The 20,701-nt window shown below is 40.4% G+C and overlaps 3 protein-coding genes across 8 annotated transcripts in view; 2 read left to right on the forward strand and 1 right to left on the reverse strand.

Moving 5' to 3' along the window:
* LOC105453704 (A disintegrin and metalloproteinase with thrombospondin motifs 12-like) overlaps positions 1 to 10,878 on the forward strand; it is a 43,729-nt gene extending 32,851 nt beyond the window's left edge. Inside the window, exons 4-17 of the mRNA XM_011695869.1 lie at positions 3,353 to 3,635; positions 4,744 to 5,084; positions 5,195 to 5,469; positions 5,659 to 5,805; positions 5,940 to 6,090; positions 6,186 to 6,275; positions 6,423 to 6,738; positions 6,929 to 7,056; positions 7,171 to 7,418; positions 7,657 to 7,774; positions 7,975 to 8,237; positions 8,520 to 9,034; positions 9,404 to 9,577; positions 10,717 to 10,878. Coding sequence (XP_011694171.1) covers positions 3,353 to 3,635; positions 4,744 to 5,084; positions 5,195 to 5,469; positions 5,659 to 5,805; positions 5,940 to 6,090; positions 6,186 to 6,275; positions 6,423 to 6,738; positions 6,929 to 7,056; positions 7,171 to 7,418; positions 7,657 to 7,774; positions 7,975 to 8,237; positions 8,520 to 9,034; positions 9,404 to 9,577; positions 10,717 to 10,862 — 3,195 coding nt within the window. The 3' untranslated portion in view covers positions 10,863 to 10,878. The remainder of the gene's footprint in view (positions 1 to 3,352; positions 3,636 to 4,743; positions 5,085 to 5,194; positions 5,470 to 5,658; positions 5,806 to 5,939; positions 6,091 to 6,185; positions 6,276 to 6,422; positions 6,739 to 6,928; positions 7,057 to 7,170; positions 7,419 to 7,656; positions 7,775 to 7,974; positions 8,238 to 8,519; positions 9,035 to 9,403; positions 9,578 to 10,716) is intronic.
* The window catches only part of LOC105453703 (torso-like protein), a 29,505-nt gene continuing 15,818 nt past the window's right edge, over positions 7,015 to 20,701 (reverse strand). For 5 of the 6 annotated variants that reach the window (XM_011695865.1, XM_011695868.1, XM_011695866.1 and 2 more), the window contains 4 exons: positions 18,873 to 19,206; positions 18,251 to 18,590; positions 16,815 to 17,198; positions 7,015 to 7,087 (listed from right to left, as the gene is read on the reverse strand). In XM_011695865.1, coding sequence (XP_011694167.1) covers positions 7,058 to 7,087; positions 16,815 to 17,198; positions 18,251 to 18,590; positions 18,873 to 19,177 — 1,059 coding nt within the window. In that variant the 5' untranslated portion in view covers positions 19,178 to 19,206 and the 3' untranslated portion in view covers positions 7,015 to 7,057. Of the gene's footprint in view, positions 7,088 to 16,814; positions 17,199 to 18,250; positions 18,591 to 18,872; positions 19,207 to 19,380; positions 19,629 to 20,701 lie in introns of those variants that run through there. The other variant, XM_011695862.1, reaches the window with a different exon arrangement.
* LOC105453702 (tetratricopeptide repeat protein 5-like) lies at positions 12,435 to 15,187 on the forward strand. The gene is made up of 8 exons (XM_011695861.1): positions 12,435 to 12,730; positions 12,857 to 13,207; positions 13,338 to 13,580; positions 13,701 to 13,754; positions 13,851 to 14,036; positions 14,167 to 14,339; positions 14,425 to 14,569; positions 14,645 to 15,187. Exons 1-8 carry the CDS (start codon positions 12,647 to 12,649, stop codon positions 14,762 to 14,764), a joined length of 1,356 nt encoding a protein of 451 aa, XP_011694163.1. The 5' UTR covers positions 12,435 to 12,646; the 3' UTR covers positions 14,765 to 15,187.

Here is a 20,701-nt window from a genome sequence, read left to right on the forward strand (position 1 = left end):
AGAAAGACGCGGCTGTATAACGTAAACCGTCGTAAGTTATCGGTCGATATGCGGAATTAATCGAATCCCGATGCGAATATACGACGGTACCTATATATACATTCTCCGTTAGCCCGCATACAATACGGACCAATAAACAAAAACAGAAATGCTGTCGAGTAGCTTCCTGGTAACTGTCTTGCAAGTATAGAGATTATTTACTTGCCAATTAGCTGCATTCAAGCCGAGGTAGCAAATTCTCAGCTAGGCGGTGCTAATTCCAGCAACGAGACGATGAACGTGTAGTAGATCGCGGAGTCGATATATAGTAATTTCATATGTATACATTCTGAAGCCCTCAATAACGATATCCGCAAAAGCAATAATTGATTAATTTACGCATTAAAAATGAACATTTTTCAACTATTATTATTCTATTATTTATTCACAAATCTCATTGTAAAAATAGAACTTTGTACATACATTTGTATTATACAACGGACTACATTTTTGACAACTTGAATTTTTCCAAAAACTACAGTATTTCGATTTACATGAAACATTCCGAATGCAGAAATCCAATAGTGAATGGAAGTCGTACAGTCGCATTTATTAAATTAAATCCGATCAGCGGATATCGGCGAATCGGGTATCTCCTCGACTAAAGGATGAAATATCGCGCGAGTGCAAGTAACATATGCTGCACCATAATTCCCAATTATTTCATTTCGGCTGAGAGCGCGCAGGTCGATCTACGGATGTCATATTTGTCTTCGTCGAGCGTATACTCCGTATAATCGGTGAATAAATCTTGCCGAAAGAATCAACGGAAATCATGATTATTAACCCGTTGTAAATCTTGAACGGATGAATTTCTCTTCAAATATATTCGGAATAGCGAACAATTACACGACTACGTTATGCGATCTGAATAAAGGCGAAATATTTAACGAGATATTCGACTATTCGTTTTTCCAAACTTCTTTTTGGCCATAAAGGATTAACGAAGTCAACGACGAGATGCCCTGCCCGTCGTCGTCGTCGTCGTCGTCGTCAAAGCGGAACGCGGTAACAAATCACTCCTTATATGGCCAATCAAAATTTGTGAGCATATAAAAGAGAGGAAGAGAAAGAAAGAAAAAGCGAAAGGGAGAGAGAGAGAGAGAGAGAGATACACACACTTATACATAACAAAACGAAGATGACACAATAAAGGGGAAAGAGGAAAAAGAGATGGAGGAGGCGAGAACGCCGCGAGGCCTCATGCTGAGCCAAGTCACGGCCGGATCTCTTTCGCTTTGAGATCCTTCGACGACGAGGCTCCGCGTCTTCTTCTTCTTCTTCTTCTTCTTCGTCTTCCTCCTCCTCCTTCTCCTCCACGCCTTTGTGAGTCTGGCGCCGTGATTTTTCACGGTCTGCGTCGAGGGCTAATCGAAATAGTGAGCGCCACCTCAGCCCGACTATATTTAGCCCTTTTACCGTCTCTTTCTCTCTCTCTCTCTCTCTCTCTCTCGCTTCTCTCTCTCGCTTCTCTCGTTCCACATCGTCGATCGTTTTATTTCGTCGGAGCACGAGAATACCTGCCTCGTGACACCAACGATAATATGACGTTTCGGTGGTACAGTGTAAAACAATCTTGATTATTAGCTTTTAATATGCATGCCAGTTGATACGTGTAAATAGAATTTCTAATAGCATATTGTTTATGAAATCATACCGTTTATTCATGATATTTGCCCCGAATGCTGGCTCTGCTAATAAAATCTCCGCGCGTGTATTAATATGAATTAATTATTATATTTGTCGAATAACAAGAAAAGTGCTTTTTTCACTGTAAATTATAAAATTGTGAATATCCCGAGATATTATTCTTGCTTATATACAAAAATTCTGTATTATTAATATTGATGTAAAATGTAATCAATAGGTATAATTAATATTAATTAATATAAATTTCTGGCTCAATTTCCCTTAAATTTTTAACAATTGCTTGTTAAAAAATTACTTGATATATAATTCTTAAGTATTAGCATTAAACAGCTGAATATGTATTTAGATTTGCTCTTCTGCGTGTACTTATATATGTTCTTCTCTGGTCCACGTAAAAGCTTTATATTGTTTCACTCCGAGAGCTAATCGGGATATGCAAACGTCATCCCGCCCGGGCTTCTAAGCCTTTACCTCCTCTCTACCTCCGGAGAGACCGTCCTCCCACCTTCTTTTTATGTCCAATCGCGCACGGACCTTCAGGATACTTGTTCCACGACGGCCTGACGCGCCGTCGGAGGTCCGAACTCTAACACCTTCGTAACAAGAAATAGAATAACGCGAACCGATGTTGATCATGCTGCAGATTATCACGGCCGTGGAGCTACGCTCCGGCATTAATCACCCGTGGTCACTGACAGGTCTCGCCGTTTCCCGTCAGATAGCGATTGATGGTTGAAATAATGAGCGGCAAGTTCCAATAAGCTTTGCATTAACATCCCCTCCGCTCCCGCGACGCCAAGCGATATCGAGCGGTGTCCTTTCCACGTTGAACGTTGAAGTGCTTACACTTCACGGGAACTAAGCATAATACTCGGCAGCGTACGCTGATATAAACTAACTCGGTAGAAACTCAATTTCCAAGTACTTAAGGCGAACATACTTATATAATATTAATACCCAGATGAGAGAGAGAAAGAGAAAGAGAGAGATATTTCGTACCGAATTCGCGCCACCACCAATCCGGTCGCGCTTCGCTTTCATAAGTTCGTTATAATCTCATATATTGCATTAATATTTCCGCATATCGTCGCCGTCGGCGGTGTTCGCGCGAAATTGCGAAGAGATATACCGCCCCCGCAAGTCTTTACCATTTCTCGCGCTCGCCGTTCTTCCCACGCTGAAGATCACGATTCGTTTCATTCTAAAACGTGACTTCCACGCTTAATTAAATGTAATGATCTGTTGACATTTCGGATGATGTAAATGTTCTAAAATACATGATATATGTGTATGTTGCATAATCATCAGTTTCAGCAGTCGAGCCCGCGATAAACGAACGCAGTACTGCGATCGGTGAGAAGTCTTCCAAGTATCGTTTATACGAAGTCTTGATATTAAATATACTACCCCTCTATTACCCGAAGTTAATTGGCGAACGCAAGAAAACACGTGCGAAGTTTAAAAATACCGAGACAACGCTCTCGCCCCTTACGCCGCCGCTCAAGGGTTAACAAGCCTTTCAAGATGACGTACGCGCCACTCTCGAGCTAAACGGCCCATTCGTATTCGGGCACCGCCGAGAGACGTCACGACGCGACGAGGCGTCTCGCCGGCCGGCCTCTCTGCGTGTTTGGGTAACACGAGACCCGGTTTTGTGTTTCAGGCAGGTATGCTGCACGGCGATCACGGCGAGTTCTGGCTGGAGCCAGTCGCCGTGTCCCTGGAAGAAAAACGCGGCACGTCGTCGGCCGACGAAGCGACGAGCGGCGACTTAGGCGCCGGTGCCCGCGCGTCGGTCTACGGGGGCCCGACAGCCGGCCGACCTCATCTCGTCTTCCGGCGCTCGGCCGAGCAGCGGCAGCGGCAGCTCGAGATCGGCGCCGGCGGCCGTAGCAAGCGACGGCGCAAAAAGAAGAGGAAGCAGGAGAGAAACTGCGGCACCCGCGGTGAGAACAGACCCCGACACCTTTTTCTTGTTCCTCTTTTCGCCTTTCGCCCGCGCGCCCTACAACCGCGTGGCGCGGCGCGTCCCCCGCACTCACCGCCGCCGCCGTCCCACACCTCCTGCGCTCTCGCCCTCTCTTGTAATATGTATCGCATGTATTTATGTGTCTGCCGCGTATAATGTAATTGGACGCGCCGTGGTATGGAACGTGGGCGTGTCATCGACGCCTTGTCTGTCCTTTATTTTTCGCCGACGGACAATATCCGTGCGGGGTGGGGAGGAAGGTGCCAGGGTGGGCGAGAGAAAGGGTGTGCAAAGCGTTCATAGCTGTCTCGCGCGAGAATATTGAGACTCATAACGATTTGTTAGAATCGATTCCAATCAAACGTTTCTAATATGTCTTTCGGCTGCAATAATGGCAATCACAACTCACGACGTGCAAGGTTTCCCGCACGGGCGAAACGTTTGCACGTAAGCTCCGTCGATCGGCATCCGCGCGATTCGAACGCGATATAGGTAACGCGCGAGTCGAGTCGATTTACCGAGGTCTAATTCGACCGCCGTACAAATACAACCGAAATTACCGCTTCGCGTAGCCTTTGGCACAACTTCAGCTTTACGATCTCTATGTAGTCCCACCCTCTCTGAGGTGGTTCTACATTTCGACATTCGGATTAAACGCGAGCGCGTCGATGTATAGAGAAGTAAGATCGTACGCGGTTGATACGTCTCTCTACATAGGCGCAAAGCGCGCTAACCCACGAGGGAATAATCCAATTCGCCGCAAACCCGTAATTAACTACAATGAATATCCATTTCGGCAAACCGGCCGAGCTCTATCCGGGCGAACCAAATAAAATCTTAATTGCAGACTTACGAACTGCCAATCTGCGTAAATCAACCGCGGCGTTAAAGCGCTCCACGATCTGGTAGCTACTTTATCGCTCGATCAATTGACAAGAATCACGAGGTATTCGTATATTTCGGTAGCATATAGCGTCTAACGTTATTAGGGTCACACGTTAAATTAAACGGTAAAGGCGCACAGCCACTAAGAAATAGAGATTAGCTGCTACATTGATCATGACAGCACGTGAAATATCCGACAGAACCGCGTCGATTGACAGAGACGCGGCTCGAATGGCAAACTCAACCAGGCCTCGTCCAAGTTCAAGGCCGCGGGCGAAGGAAACAGCATCAGGCGAAGCGGTGGCATCGCTCCAAAAGATCGATCAGCACGCCGCGTCACGTCGAGGCTCTTGTCGTCGCTGACACGACGATGATGGCTTTTCACCAGGACGGCGACGTGGAGACCTATCTCCTGACCATTATGAACATGGTGTCCGCGCTCTACCTCGATCCGACCATCGGCAATTTCATCAACATCGTCGTGGTCAGAATTATTCTCGTCGAAGAAGAAGACGCAGAGGTATTTACGTCACGTTCCGAAGTCGCTTTTAGATCAATTACTCATAATAAACGTGGTGGTGTGTACGTTACGCGCGCAACCCCCCGATAGATAGAACGATCACTCTCGAGATGAACCCGTTTCTGTCCCAGCAAGGGCTGGACATCGCGGTGAACGCGGATAAGACCCTATACAATTTCTGCAAATGGCAGCAGAAGCTAAATCCGAGCGACGACTCGCACCCGAATCACCACGACGTGGCGATCCTGGTGACGAGGGAGGACATTTGTTCGCGTGCGAATACCCCTTGCAGTACGCTGGGAGTGGCGCACGTCGCTGGCATGTGTCAACCGGATCGCAGCTGCAGCGTCAACGAGGACAATGGGATCACGTTGGCGCATACAATCACGCACGAATTGGGGCATAAGTAAGCGTAATCGATAATCGAAAAGAAGAAGATTCTGCGTCAAAGCATTAAACATTAAATTGAAATATTAACAAGTCAAGTATTTTTCACGTGTAAAGTTAAAGCGCGTGTATATCGAACATTTGTGAAAGTACATATGCTTTCAATCTTCGTCAATTTTCAACGTTCTATATCGCGTATTCTGTTCAGCTTCGGTATGTACCACGACACGGAAAAAATCGGCTGCAGTAAACGCGAAGGCGACACCCTGCATGTGATGACGCCAACTTTTGAAGTGGACGCTGTTGGAGTGGCATGGTCGAGATGCTCCAGAAGAGACATCACAAACTTTTTAGAGTAAATGAAAAAAACGTTTATTAACAAATTTAATAAATTCAACTAACTCACACAGGATTCTGCAACATGTTTAATTCCTACGTAACATAAATAAAAAATGCACGTATAAATATATATGGATCCTCGAATTCCAGCCAGGGAAAAGGCGATTGTTTGGAAGACGAACCGGCGGGTAACGATTACGCGTATCCGGATTTGCCACCCGGCGCAATGTATAACGCCGAGCACCAATGCAGGCTGCAGTTTGGCGTGAGAGAAGCTTTTGTCTGCTCCCCTTTGCAGGAGGTAAGCAAAGACCATAATAAAGATGGTAAATGGCCGGAGTCTGAATCCAGCCAGGATCAACTCGTTTTAAATGACCGTGGCATTTACGATTACAGATCTGCTCGAAACTGTGGTGCATCGTGGACGGCTCCTGCACTACTATGCTGCATCCGGCGGCGCCGGGAACGCATTGTGGCAAACACATGGTATAAAATGAGACCTTTTCTTAAAATAGCGAACCCGTTTCACAAAATGTATCGTTAATTAGATCACGATTGATTTATCTGAGAGGATGAGTTAAGCAATGATATTGGATTCTCCAGTGGCTTAATTACGTCGCTCTCTTTGCGTAGTGGTGCCAAAATCAGGAATGCGTGCCCATCGTCGACCGACCGCGGCAAATCGACGGCGGTTGGGGCGAGTGGGGATCGTGGAGCGAGTGCTCGAGAACCTGCGGCGCCGGGGTCTCGATTGTCGAGAGGAAGTGCGACCATCCGGAGCCGGCACACGGCGGAAAGTTTTGCATAGGTGAGAGGCGCCGCTATAAAATCTGCAACACGCAACCCTGCCCGGAAGGCACGCCGAGTTACCGCGCCGTGCAATGCAGCAACTACGACGATAAAGAGTACAAGGGAAAGAACTATACCTGGCTACCGTATTTCGATCAAAGTAAGTGAACTTTTAAAAGCGCCGTGTGACACACGACACCTCGCTTCCGCGATCGCGCGTACATATATATATGTATATATATATGTATAATTTCCGTATTCCGTGGTTTTCCAAAATTGCGTGGTATTAATGATTCAGCGGTTTAAACACTAATTACGACGCGAGATTTGATTTGCATCGTCCCATTTAGCGGAACCTTGCGAGCTTTATTGCACCGATACAGATGAAAGCGTAATCGTACCTTGGGGAGAGGCCGCTCTCGATGGTACTCCATGCAACGTTGGTACCAGGGACATGTGCATCGCTGGCATATGCAGGGTCAGTGTTCTCCACCAAACTGCAGTTGTACCTGCAACAGAATTTTACAAATTTGAAATTTCGACTTTTATGCGAAAAAAAAAGCATTAAAGATTAAATAACTTCAATTTTTAGAAAGTCGGTTGCGATTGGATGGTGGATTCCGACGCTACGGAAGACCGCTGCGGTATTTGTCACGGTGACGGTACTCGGTGCGAGACTACCAGTGGCGTTTACGACAAAAACGACGGCCCCGGATACAAGGAAGTCGTTATCATACCTTCCGGCTCTCGAAATATTAAAATCGAGGAGGTCGGTAATAGCAAGAATTACATCGGCATCGGCGTGCCGAATTCTGACAAGTATTTCCTGAATGGAAAACGGTGCGTATGTCTCGCAAAATTATAAATTGTGGAATATCGCTAATTGCGAAACGTGATTCTAAAATTAATACAGCTATAATCTATTAAAAAATCTATTAGAGTCTCACACTCAGATTGCATTTATGTATATTTTTACGGAACACAAGATTTTATCTACCGCAATTTAAAGCATTTTGATGAAAGAAATTTCTGTGAAACATTAACGTGACTGAACTAAACTGAGATTCTGATCGGACAGGCAGATCACTTTAGCGGGCGAGTATGAAGTCGCTGGTACGCCAGCTCTGTACGAACGCGATCGAGACAGAGAGAAGGTCAGAATCCCAGGACCTATTAAAGAAGACATCGCGGTCTACGTAAGTACATTCTAGCGATATAAAATGCACAAAACGGAATAATTATTTAATAGTAAAAAAAAATTAAAACAATGTCATGTTTATTTTGCAAATTTTTGTAATTGCTTTCGTTATTTCGTATATTCATCGTTCAATTTGCGAGAAATTTCAACATTTTTATTTTAATTGCCATTATCAATAATTTATCTTCATCGTTTCAGTTAATTTACAGAGGCCAATATCGCAATTTCGGACTACGTTATGAATACACCGTGCCGAAAAAAGAGCCTGATCGGGCCCCGGAGTATTCGTGGGTGTCCTCCGATTGGACCCTCTGCACGGTTACCTGCGGTGGCGGCACTCAAACTTCGCACGCGGTCTGCCACGAGAGAAAAAGCGGCGTCGTCGAGGACCACTTCTGCGATGGTATAGAAAAGCCGGAGCCAAAGTCGCGCGAATGCAATTCGAATCCGTGCCCCGCGAGGTAAGCCAACTTCGAATCCGATAAAGCGATTGTAACAGCAAACTTCCGAGAAATACCATTGCCTCGTGGTAGACGAAAATAAATTCGAAGCGGTTGGATAAAATTCTATTCGATTTTCGATTGCCATCTTTTATGCATTTCTTCAATCTGCGACTGAAACTATTGGCTTCGCGTTCACGTTAGAAATCATTAGAGAGTGCGAAGGTATATAGGAGAAAAAAAAATGAAGGGATATCAAAAACTTTATTCATAAAGTATTCGCAACTTTTTCGAACGTTTCAGATGGTGGATAGGCCCATGGCAAATGTGCCCTGTTACGTGCGGCGACGGCGCGCTACGCAAGAGATCGGTGATGTGTGTGTTCTCCGGCGCGGGTACCGATCGATCAGACCTGGCCTTACCCGATCGCGACTGCGACAAGGACATGCGGCCCGAAGAAATGGAGCCGTGCCCCGATCTACCGCCGTGCGGGCCCACTTCGGAGGTACCGTTGATCGTGTACGCCGACAACAAGGACATGTCGTTCTACAATATCAGCCTGAACGAGCAGGACGGTATTACGATAGTCGACGGCCTCACCACCGAGGAGCCGGAGATCCTCGAGTTCGACAATGTCGTCGACGAGAACCCAGACAATTCCATGTACAACACCAAGTCAAAGTGGACAGTATCGAAGTGGAGTCATTGTTCGAATGGCAAGAGGAGTAGAAAGGTCACCTGCTCCGTGCCGGGCGATTGTAATCCGAATAACAAGCCGCCCAGTGTCGAGGACTGCTTCAGTGGGAAATGGATTACCGGTAAACTATCAATCGATACTTCGTATGATTTAGTAACAATATTTTTCCTATGCAATTAGAAATTCTTTTTTCTATTCAATTGAAATTTTTAAAAAACGATTAGTATATTATTTTATTTAAAAAATGTTTACTCAATTATATAATTACAAATTTTATTATTCAAGAATGTTATTTATAACATATAAAATATATTCGTGTTTTTCGTAAAATGTTCGTTGAAAAACATTATAATAAACGAAAGCCAATAGAATTAAGAAAAGTAAGACAGAAAAATATGACTATTTATGTTAAAAGCTCACTTCCGCCAAATTTGTTATACGTTATATTTAGGAATATTCTTATGCAACAGTTTATTAATTGTAATTCCAGGAAATTGGGGAAGTTGCAACGCGACTTGCCTCGTAAAGTCTGGAGTTAAACACCGAGAAGTACAGTGTCGTGATCGCGCATCGGACTTGCTGTCAAACGATTGCAATCACGACAGAAGACCATTTCATACAAAGCGTTGTTATTACCGTCGGCAATGCGCCAACGAGAAAAATGGTAATTTCGCCCGGACAATTAAAATGTATCCTCGAAAGCTCCTCCTCGCGTTTTCCATAAAATGTCATTTTTATGTGCGAGAAGCTGTTTTCAAGTAGCTACAGTATATATGAAGAATGTATGTAAAACGTTTCTGAGATCTTGACGAAGGATATTCTTAAAAACGGTAGATAATCTCTCTCTTCCTTAAAAGGCATTTTCAACATTATTTGCAGGCGTCTTCGCGAAAGACTTTCCTATTGTCGTGCAATGTTAATAATTCAGGTTCCTCTTCCGCGTGATATTTAAAATTTACATATAATTCTGAAAGTTAAAATCTCTCTTCTTTTCTTCTCCCCTCATATTTGTCGCGCCATTGTAATTGATGTTGAATGAAAGTTCAGGGTAATCTAACAGAGTTATAACGGAGAGAATTAGAACGCGTAGCCGCATGTAATGCTAAGTTATGCTAGTTACGTTACAGATGGTTTGGCTTGTCCAAACTTGCGGAATATGCCCTTGTCCAAAGGCGTCGGGAAACTAGAATTTATACGAGGAAACCGCGGTTCGTAACGACTTGCTTTATGAGATCACACGCGACGTCGCTCGATTTGCATGCGCATACGATGCGCCGCCTAATATGCGCGCGCGCGTATAAATACTTATTATAGTGTATGCCCTAACCCATAAGAACAAGTATATCATTAGCATATACAATGCGGCCTAAATGAGCCCTAGAGATTTGCATATCAAATTCTGATCAATTGATTTTTTTCACTTATTAATATTAAAGTAATTCTTTATAATGCACGAGAGAAAAGTTTTTGTCACATTTATTTATTGAACCATGTTTGTAACGCAATCAGAATTTATCTATTTATATTTTATAAATATATATAATATATTTAAAAATTAGGATATAATATATTTAAGAATTAAATTCTGACTGTGCTACAAACAAAATTAAATAAATAAGTTCAAAAAAATTTTCCGCGTATTTCCTATATTATAAAAAAAAAAACGTAAAATTATAAGTGCAAAATCAATTAGTTAAAAATTTCATATGTAAATCTCTCTAAAGATTCATACATGTATAAAAACATATTTGCGCAATCAAATGATCGCGTACACATCTTTATAAGTAATTTTACTTTTTTCAGATTGCAAGGATAGCGCGACTGCATCGTGTGCAAACTACAGACGCATGTGTGATGTATCATCGATCGTACGAGAAAAGTGTTGCGCCACGTGCACAAAACGACGGCGACACGTTCGTCACAACAGACGACACATCCTTGCCGAATAATGAAATAAAGGGTTGAAAAGCTGAGAGTGCAAAAGTATTTTGAAAATAAATCCTTGCAGCGGACAACACATCCGTCCTGTTTTGTCCATATTATCCGAATTAAGATAAAAGCGTGGTGGAAAATTTCATGCTTGTTTCGTACGTGACAACGAAAAGATGGAAAAATGTATGACAGAGGTGATATTACGAGATTATATTTGTAACTTTGTATTACCGCGTTTATATATGTATATATATATATATATATGTATGTATATGTATATTTTGTATCAAGATGTAATCGTAGAGCACACACATCTTTTATATGTGTGCATCACTCTTTATCAATCCACCTTACGTTTGTTAAGATAATAATTGCAAAACATTGCAAACGCCAAATATATATTTACCAGATGCAATATTTTAATAGAGAAACGATCAAAATAGTAATACGAGACTAATATTATTTAAAAAAATATTTCTAAATAATAAATAAAAGTAACGGTTTCTTGTATTAAAAATTTTCTCTATGTCATTCAATGTTTCGTTAAATAAATAATATACTAAATAAGAAAAACTCTAAATTTTAGATAATGCCATTTTATAATACTATAAAAACGTTTTTCTGCAAAGGTATATTTTTATATAAAAATATAAAAAAAATTGTTTTAATAATTTTGGAAGAAAGTATACATAAAAATTCTAAAATATATAATTATTTCAGAGATAGAAATTTTATTATCATATGGTTGATTATCGTATAAGAAGTCTCTTATTAAAATATTTACGCTTGATATACGTGATATAAGAATATTGACATAAAATTTATGAATAATACTTTTACATGCTCACTTTTATATTGTAATAATTTAATATAAAATCCATTTTTATATGCATAAATTTAATCAACATAAACAAGAAAGGAATAAACTTGCATTAACTATTACATGAACAGCACAAGAAAAGAATAAATTTGCATTAACTGGTAATTCTCTCACATTGTGCATTGTAATGTCTGTCACTAATTTATGTCAAATTATTTTGTATTCATCTCAAAAATAAAGTTCCTCTCTCCTGTATTCTCCCAGAAAAAGGTGAACATAAATCATAAGTGTTTTACAACTACAGCTAACTTATAAATAGTTTGTAACGTGCCACTTACAACAAAAACGCTTTGTGAATATTAGTATTTAGTTTTATATGAAGAAATCGTACCTCAATAAAATCGTTTGTTCTTCAACGGTGCATTTTATAACGCAAGTAATTTTGCAAATTTTATTCAAATTGATACATTCGTTTAGATAACATTAGTTTATCCTCGATTCTTTAAGCTTCAACAAAATTCAACAAAATTAAGCTATCTGAATTTTTTTTAATAATAGAGGAAGCAAAGTAGTTCTAAATGCTTTAAATAAATTCTGCACAACTCATTTCTGAGATCCCAATATTTTGCATTTACATCTAATAAGTTACTCGGCGACACGATATTTGTTTCAAACCGCCATTTGTGTACAAGCAGTCGATTTTACTTCGTATACTTGCCGCAAGTAGCGTCGTCGTCACCACGTAGAAATGGCCTTTAAAAACGTCCTTGGGTAGTATTACTCCGAACTGCACGCTCCATTCATAAATTCTATAACCTATACACTTTTGTTTTGACAGTTCGCAAATGATACTCCCGCGCCACGAGCGAGCTCGTATTGATTGCGAACGAATTATGAATAAGTCTTTCCGCCCGAGGGGCGCGTAACGCACGATAAAGTAATGTTTGTTTGTCGCGCATTGTAATATAACCCGTGAAAAAAATGTCCGCGATTATAGACGACAAGGTTGTCGCTGGTGCGAAGAGTTCAAATACCGTCAAGGAAGATCCGATCGTAGCGTTAACGGTACGTAAAACATTTAAAATTTTTCCTGTGCGTTATTTTTTTCTTGTTCTTTCTTCGTCTCTTTAATCACGATTGTTATATGTATATGCATTGTTGCTTTAACCTGCTGACTCTAACCAATTTCAGGAAAGAGTGAAAGCTCTGTATGTCTTTCGAGATCGCTATTTTGAGACGCACTCTATCGATGAGGCGATTAAAAAGAGTACCGATGTGGAGAAGGAAATGAAAGATACGTTGAGCAGGTTTGATGAATGTAAAGGATACGAGATTGACGGCTCCCGTGCGAAGTATTACTATTTGAAGGGAAGAGCTCTGAACGTAGTGGACCGTTTCATTCCTCAGGCGGAAGAGCTGTTGAGTAAAGCGGTGAAATTGGAGCCTAAATTAATAGAAGCTTGGAACGAGCTGGGGGAGTGTTATTGGAAAAATGACGACATAAAACAAGCCAAAAATTGCTTTGTCGGCGCTCTGCAACATGTACATTTTTCTTCCTACCGTATTCAACCACGGCTTTCATTAGTTTACAAATCAATAATAAAACTATAAATTATTGCATTACATATGCATAGCATATTTATTGCATACATTTCATCTTTTTTTTTTGTAGGACAGGAATAAAGCATCTTTGCGAAATCTGTCGATGGTACTTAGACAGGAGCAAACATCGTCCGTCGAAGAGCGGATAAAAAATATTCAGCAGGGAGTGGAGTATGCTAAGGAGGCTGTAAGCCTTGACACAACAGACGGAATCTCTTGGGCCATATTAGGGAACGCTTACCTGGCTTCCTTCTTCACAGTGGCACAAAGTCCGAGTACATTACGTTCATGCATGTCGGCATATATGCAAGCGGTAAGATAATAATGGATAAAAAATATTTGTTTATTATGTATACATGTTATTACACGTGTACCACACAAATTTTATCTTTATATATACGTTATTAAAGCCTTAAATTTTTTTTTTTTTTAGGAAAAAGATATCATCGCAAGAAGTAATCCTGATTTATTTTATAATAAAGCGGTGGTAAGTATGAATACTTTAATGAAGACTTTTATAATTTTTATTTATTTCGATATTTCTGCTTGAAACTCCTTTTAACCTTTGCCGCCTTTATTTCAGGCTCTAAAATATCAAGAGGAATATAGCTTAGCGTTACAGTCGTTTGAAAATGCAATGGCGCTCGATCCACTGTGGGAAACACCGCGCAACAAACGAGATGAATTACTACAATATCTTAAAGACATACAGAATTCAATTAATAATAATGGATATGTAAAGCCAAAACGATTATATCAATTGATACGGGTATTTATATCATAGAAATTGCTAATATAATAAATAGATCTTAACAGATAGATATATTAATACATGTGATAATATAACATGTGTGATTTTGGCACAATATACATATTTATAGGTTTATGATTAAATGTAGGCATTGGATGTTAAACACTTAGGACCATACAAAGACGGAGCATTTATATGCGGGGCAAAATCTATAAAGTTAGATTTAATTCCGTTACAGGAATTAACTCTTGGACTGAACACAGAGAAAGTCGTATTTGGAAAAGTAGTTTGTTGGATTCAGGATTCGGATTGCGTCCCATTGTAAGTATTTATTTTCTATATTGCACAACTTATATTTTCCACTAGACATTGACCTATAATTACTCTTTTTTTTTTTCTTATTCAGTGCTTTTTGTCTCGTGGACGAACGGAAGACTTGTATTGTTGTCACTGTATACAATCTAGCTAAAGGCCGAGGAGTTACGGTCGGGGATTCTGTTGGTATACCAGAACCTTTTGTTATACATCAGAAATTTTCCTACATGAATAACGTTAGTGTTGTGTTACCATTTAAATCGAATTTTTCCGATCTTGTAATAATACATTTTTCCTTCGTTCTTTTTTAGGATTTTGATTACAAATCTATTCGCGTTGAAACCCCAGTTGTACTTGTAGTTAATGGAAGAAAATTAGGTCGAGAGCAACAAGCCGGCGTAAATTTGCATACTTTTAAAAAGTCAGATTAAATCTGTGATGAGAGCAATACGTTGATCCAAGCATCGGATCACGTTCTCAGTTATAAATAATTTTCTTATACTCATTTTTTAATAATATTATATATTATGTTAGTAACAAAACTTATTACTACATTTAAGGCTTTGTGCGATAAATGTAAGCGAACGAATTTAAAACGAATCTATTTTGAACCGTTTTATGTGCTAATACATGTTAGCAATAATCAAAAAGAATTAGGCAAAGTATATGCTGCGTTGTATCAATTTCGTATTTTATAACAATGTATGAAAAAGCTATTTATACGTGCACATCTCTAAGCTGCCACATTTATAAAATCTGTAAGAGAAAAGATATTGATATATATTTTTCTTTCATTGCGATAATAATTGTGTGCAAGTGTACGGTTCGCAAAAGAAGCAAATTACATATCTGCCAATTTATAGAGTTATAAGACTTCGCCTATACCTTTTATTTAAATTCGTGTGATTGAAATGGAAATATAATATTTTATTTATATGTTTTAAATTGTAAACATATTGAGTTTTAATTCTCAGAACATTCTTATTGATTCTTTCGAGTATTTCGTATTATTATGTTTTGATTCAAAATAAGAAGCTTCAAAACCAAAAGTTAAAAGTGAAAAAAGGTACGATTTGTTGCTAAAAAGTATACAAAATTTTATAATAATAAACGAAAATAAATAATCGTCTGCGGATAATAATAATTCGTCTGTGAATTGGCAAGTTCCGTGGACTCTCATTATTTTATTTAGCGTGAGAATCTGATCTGTTATAATGATTTTTGGACCATTCATTGGATCCATTGCGTTTAGAGTTAGTCTAAACACTCTAGACTAACTACAGTATAAACATGCGAAAAACTTCAGTGGCAAAACAGCCAGTCCTCGGAAAATACAGACAACTTGATATTTATTTACTCTACAAAATCAGATAATATTATTATTTGATTAATACTTTTATCACATGATATAACTGAATTGTTAAAAAACAAATGATTAGATATAAAATGTAAAAATAATTTTGTAGTTATATAATTTTTCGATATTAATTAGTATTCAAAAATTCAATTTACATAGTGTCATATGATTGTCATAATGTATCAGTATCTTCTGTCACGATATACTCTTTCCAAGCATCTGTAAATCAAAATATTAAAACAGGACAGGGATTGTGTGTGTGAGCGCTCGCGTATGTGTATATGTGTGTGTGGTCAAAGATATTTGTATCATGATTATTTTGAAAGAAGGAGGGAAAAGAAGAAAAAGCGAGAAAAAGTTGTTTGTATCCAGCAGTCAACTGTTTTGCAATGCTAATAGATTGATTTTTTAATATAATATAAATTCCAATAATATTGGTCCGCAATCGTAATATAAATTCATCTGCAAATAACATTGTCTTTACAACAACATACATGAAAAAACGTGTCAGAGAAAATATTGTCTGGTTTTACAAAAAAAAAAAGAAACAACAGGGCTTACTAGATATAATACCTACATGTAAACTCGCATTTGAAGCGAAGTATTGATCCATTGACCCGATCTGCATGTACAATGCATATCGGGTTAAGCGAACAAAACGCACAAATTATTTTTTTTATGTATAAAATACATGTCACTATCTCCTTTGTACGTCAGTGGATCGATATCGAGTAAAGAACTTACGGTATATCGCGACACCACGTTCTTCAGTCAGATCGTACGAATAATGCTTGTGATATATTAAAAATATTTTGTATAAAGTTGTTTTCTAACGATTACAATAATAAATACTTATTTATAACAATAACAGCATTTATGCATTATTGTATATATGTGGCAGAGGGATATATCCGTCCGAGGAACCTTTATAGTTAGCGTCGACGGCTTTACGACGGGCGGTGGATCGCGATCATTCCCGGAGACATACCAGTGGACCCCCGGCACCACGCCGAAATGATCAGTGTCACTTACATTCTCACACTGATATACATTGCCGTTCGACGTCAAGCGCAAGCAAATATCCTAAATGCTTTCAGTCCGTTATTGCGCCATCACATATTCACCTCCCAGAGCTTGAAATAGTTGTCGATCACTTCGAGAAACCACTGACGTCTTTTCGGATCCTTGAAAGCGGGCGCCAATGTCCGCAATTGTAATTGCAGTAACGCTTCGTCGCCCAACAGGCCGTTGAGTTGCTTGAGCAACGCCGTGTCGCCGTGCAACTTTAGCAAACTGGCGTAAGTGAAGATATAGTATTGCACCCGAAGACGTTGCACGGCCCATGCCTCCACGCTACGATTGCCGCTCGCCGATTGTATGGAGCCCATATGCTCCGCGTACCACGGCGAAAAGTAATTGCTCAGCTCGAGAGCCGACAGCTCCCCGACTCCCCGCGTCTTCAGCCGTTCCTTTATTCGCGAGTATACCTGAGGAGTGTACACGAATACCTGAAACGACAAAAAACAAACATTTCGAATATTTCGTCACACGTTTGTCAAACGATGTCCGATCTGCCGTATTTGGGACGACGGAGATGGCTTCTTTAGATCGCCGTGCCCAATTAACGAGGAGCAGAGATTGGGACCTCTAGATTGCGGCATCGCGTGTGTACTTCAAGCAGAAAGTTACGTGATTTCACTTTTACTGACATTGGCGCGGTGATGTAAACTATTAGTAAGAACTAGGCTCGGAATAATAAGACGTTTCGATGCAGTTTATACGTACGTAAACGAAACTAAAGACGCGAGTCTATGTAAGGCGAGGGCATGTATGATAAGTGAGCTTTGTTTCACTTTTATCTAACCGAGAGACTGCATCGAGACTGCTTATTCTTTTCACGGTGAGCTGATTACGACAGCGATCAACGGACCGCATAATTAAGGAGGATGCGCCGATGCAAAAGAAACGAATTTCATGCCTATTTTTATCACCGTTGCAGCATTGAACCGGTTGATCGCAATTTTATGTAAGTGCGCGCGCATAACATACAGTGTAATTTTTTTTTGTTTCAGATGAAATATTCACCTAATCGTGCAAAATATTCGCTATTCCGTTTTCTCTTTTTGTTAGAATAAATTTCATCATTTAAGAAATTATTGCAAGATTAGCGCATTCTACACTGGTTAAATCTATAGTGTCAAATTTAACCCTATTTAAGTCGCCATTGCTTCTACTTAATATATAGTTATTTTTAATTAAAACAATACGGTTATTTTTAAATAAAACGAATTTAGAATTTAACCCGAATTTGGATTAAATTTGATTGAACTGTTTTGAATTATTTAACTCCATTGTTTTAAAAATAACTATTTATTAAATAGGAATATAAGTGGCGACTTAAATAAGATTAAATTTGACACTATAAATTTAGCAGTGTATATATCTCGACTTGATTATTATTTTATTTAAAATTACCCAAGCTTTCATCATTTATTAAAATATTTTGCTTCTACTGTTTGTTATCTTAAAGTTAGATATTTCAATTGCTTACTACGCTTACTTGATAAAGCGAATTTCCCGTGATATAGGAAGCGATGTAGTGCGAACCGAAATTCCTGATGAATCGCACTACACTCCCGGTATCGCCGACCGTGACGTTCTCGGTTTGCCGCAACACGGAATCATCGAGGACGAGGGTCTCGGCGGTGCCGGCGAGCCGTTGATTATCGCGGAATCGAGCGACGCGCACTAGGACGTAACAGTGGTCGCCCGTGATGAAGGACGAGTTTATGCCGAGGTGTCTGGCTATGGCCGTCTTCGACCAACTGCCGGTGAAGGCACGCCACGGCCTCTCGAGCTTCTCGAAAGTGAAGTCACGGAAATAAGCCTGTAGAAGCTGTCTGTAAATATAAATTACGAGTATAGAGAAAACGTGTCATTGCGATTTATCGCCGAGACTGTCATTTTCCTTCAAGCTTCTACTTGGAATTAACAACGTGTAAAAAATTCAATGATTAATTTTTTATATCAAACTCGCACTTAGTTACATCGTGATGCCATCGAAAAGTTTGAAAGCAGTTTCGGTGATTATAATTAAGAGATATCCAAGTAAGCGCCACATAAATTTTATTGACTTTGTTTCTTTTTTTTTTTTTATTGAGATACCGCGTGCAATCACATGCCTGATATTGTCGCAAAATTCCATGTGGAAATCGCCGTCGAAGACGGCGGTGCTGCTTTTGCCTGCTTGGCGTTGCTTGGGCGGCAACGGCGTGGAATTTTTAAAGACGTCGAGGGTGGGCTCGCGGAATATCCAGGTCTCCGTATCGTTGCGCGGCACCACTCGCATACTGATGCTCAGGTAGCCGTAACGGCTGAAGACGTTCACGGCGCCGCCGATTCGCGGACGCTGCGACCTGGTGACGCGGGCGCCGATCAGCAACGCGAGCATCGATGCCAGGAGGATAAGCCGCGTGTGTGACCACATCTCTGGGCGGCTACCTGGGTCAGTGATACCTGAAAGACAGATCGCGAATCGACACGAAATTTATCAAGTTATGAGCAAAACGAACTGTGATGAATGAACTATACAGCTCATTTAGGTATCCCTCTAAACTGTTTAAAACCTAACAGTCTTGATAGCAAGTCTTGCTCCAGATTTACAGACCGAATCAATCCTACTAGGCTCACCCTGTACAAGCGTATAAATTAAAACGTTTCCTCGTGACAACATCCATCATTAATTAACCGCGCCAAAGAGACCACCCCTATTGTCCCAATCAATTCTGCACTATGAAACAACGTTCGCATCTTGCGAACGTTAATGAGATACTGAGAGGTCTATGTCGATCCGCGCGATGAAACTACACGTCGTCGTCATAACTAAGTGCCGATCGTACGTGCACATTTGTCCGGTGCACGAAAGTCGTCGTTATAGCATACTGTATCTCGTTATGTGGGTCTAGGTGTGCGCCGAGCGAGGTGTTTGCACGAGCAAAGCCAGCGGCCTTCATCCCCACCTGGCTCCGTACTGGACGAGCACCTTGGTCTACCGGTGTTCTGAACCTTCTCTCTCTCTCGCCCCTCTCTCCGCGTGCATCTTGATTCGATAATTCACTCCTGCCTGCCGATCAGGAAGGACGGCGAGCGTACGTCTTCCTCCAGACAGCCGAGTAGGCGACCGACTGGCCGTCCCGCATCCGTTTCGCTTCGTAGCGTTTAGATACGGAGGCGGACACCTTGCGCGGGCATCACAATGACGCGGACGATTGTCATGATTATTTAAGCTGCTTTGACGGTCATTAACTCGAATTATGCTTTTGGAAACGAGCAGAAAAATGAGGGGTCAAGAGAACTATATGACGGCACGTGTCCCGAATAATGAACGATGTTTATCATAACTGCAAGGCTGTTGACGTGGTTTCCCTACAAGTGGAATTTAAACGAGAAGTAATGCATATATTTTACAATTTGAATTTGAATGGAAAGCGCAGTTACTAGTGTTTCATGAATGTAACTTCTAGTTACTTCTCGCGGAATGTAAAAACGGACTGACGGTAATAATTAGCAACTGCGTTGCGAAGCACTTGGAATTTTGCAAGATCGCACTTTTACCCGGCAAATCTCAGCCTTCTTGAATGCAATTTGCCGGAACTTCGGGTCTGCGTGAAACAGAGCAGAGAAAGTTACATTTTCAGAGAATAATTTTTAAAATACTGCAGCACGAATCAGTCTTTTCTATTGTTATATAAATAAAGATGTTATAATGTTTTTTGCAAAAAAAATCATGAATCATTTTGCTGTTTCTTTATTTTTTATTTTCTCACAAATGTCCGCAGAAAAGCTTCAATAAGCCACGTTAATAATTCATGAAGTCCATTAACGCTTCGAACTACCGCAATTCCTCGACTATGTCTTTTTTAGAGACGACATCAAAGCAATATATTACAATTATAAGAGCAGCTAGATTAACCCAGACAAAAGAGTAAGAGACCGTTAGAAACGGCAAGGC

The sequence above is a fragment of the Wasmannia auropunctata genome, unplaced genomic scaffold (genome assembly GCF_000956235.1).
Source record: "Wasmannia auropunctata unplaced genomic scaffold, wasmannia.A_1.0 LD335996.1, whole genome shotgun sequence".
NCBI classification, from domain to species: domain Eukaryota; kingdom Metazoa; phylum Arthropoda; class Insecta; order Hymenoptera; family Formicidae; genus Wasmannia; species Wasmannia auropunctata.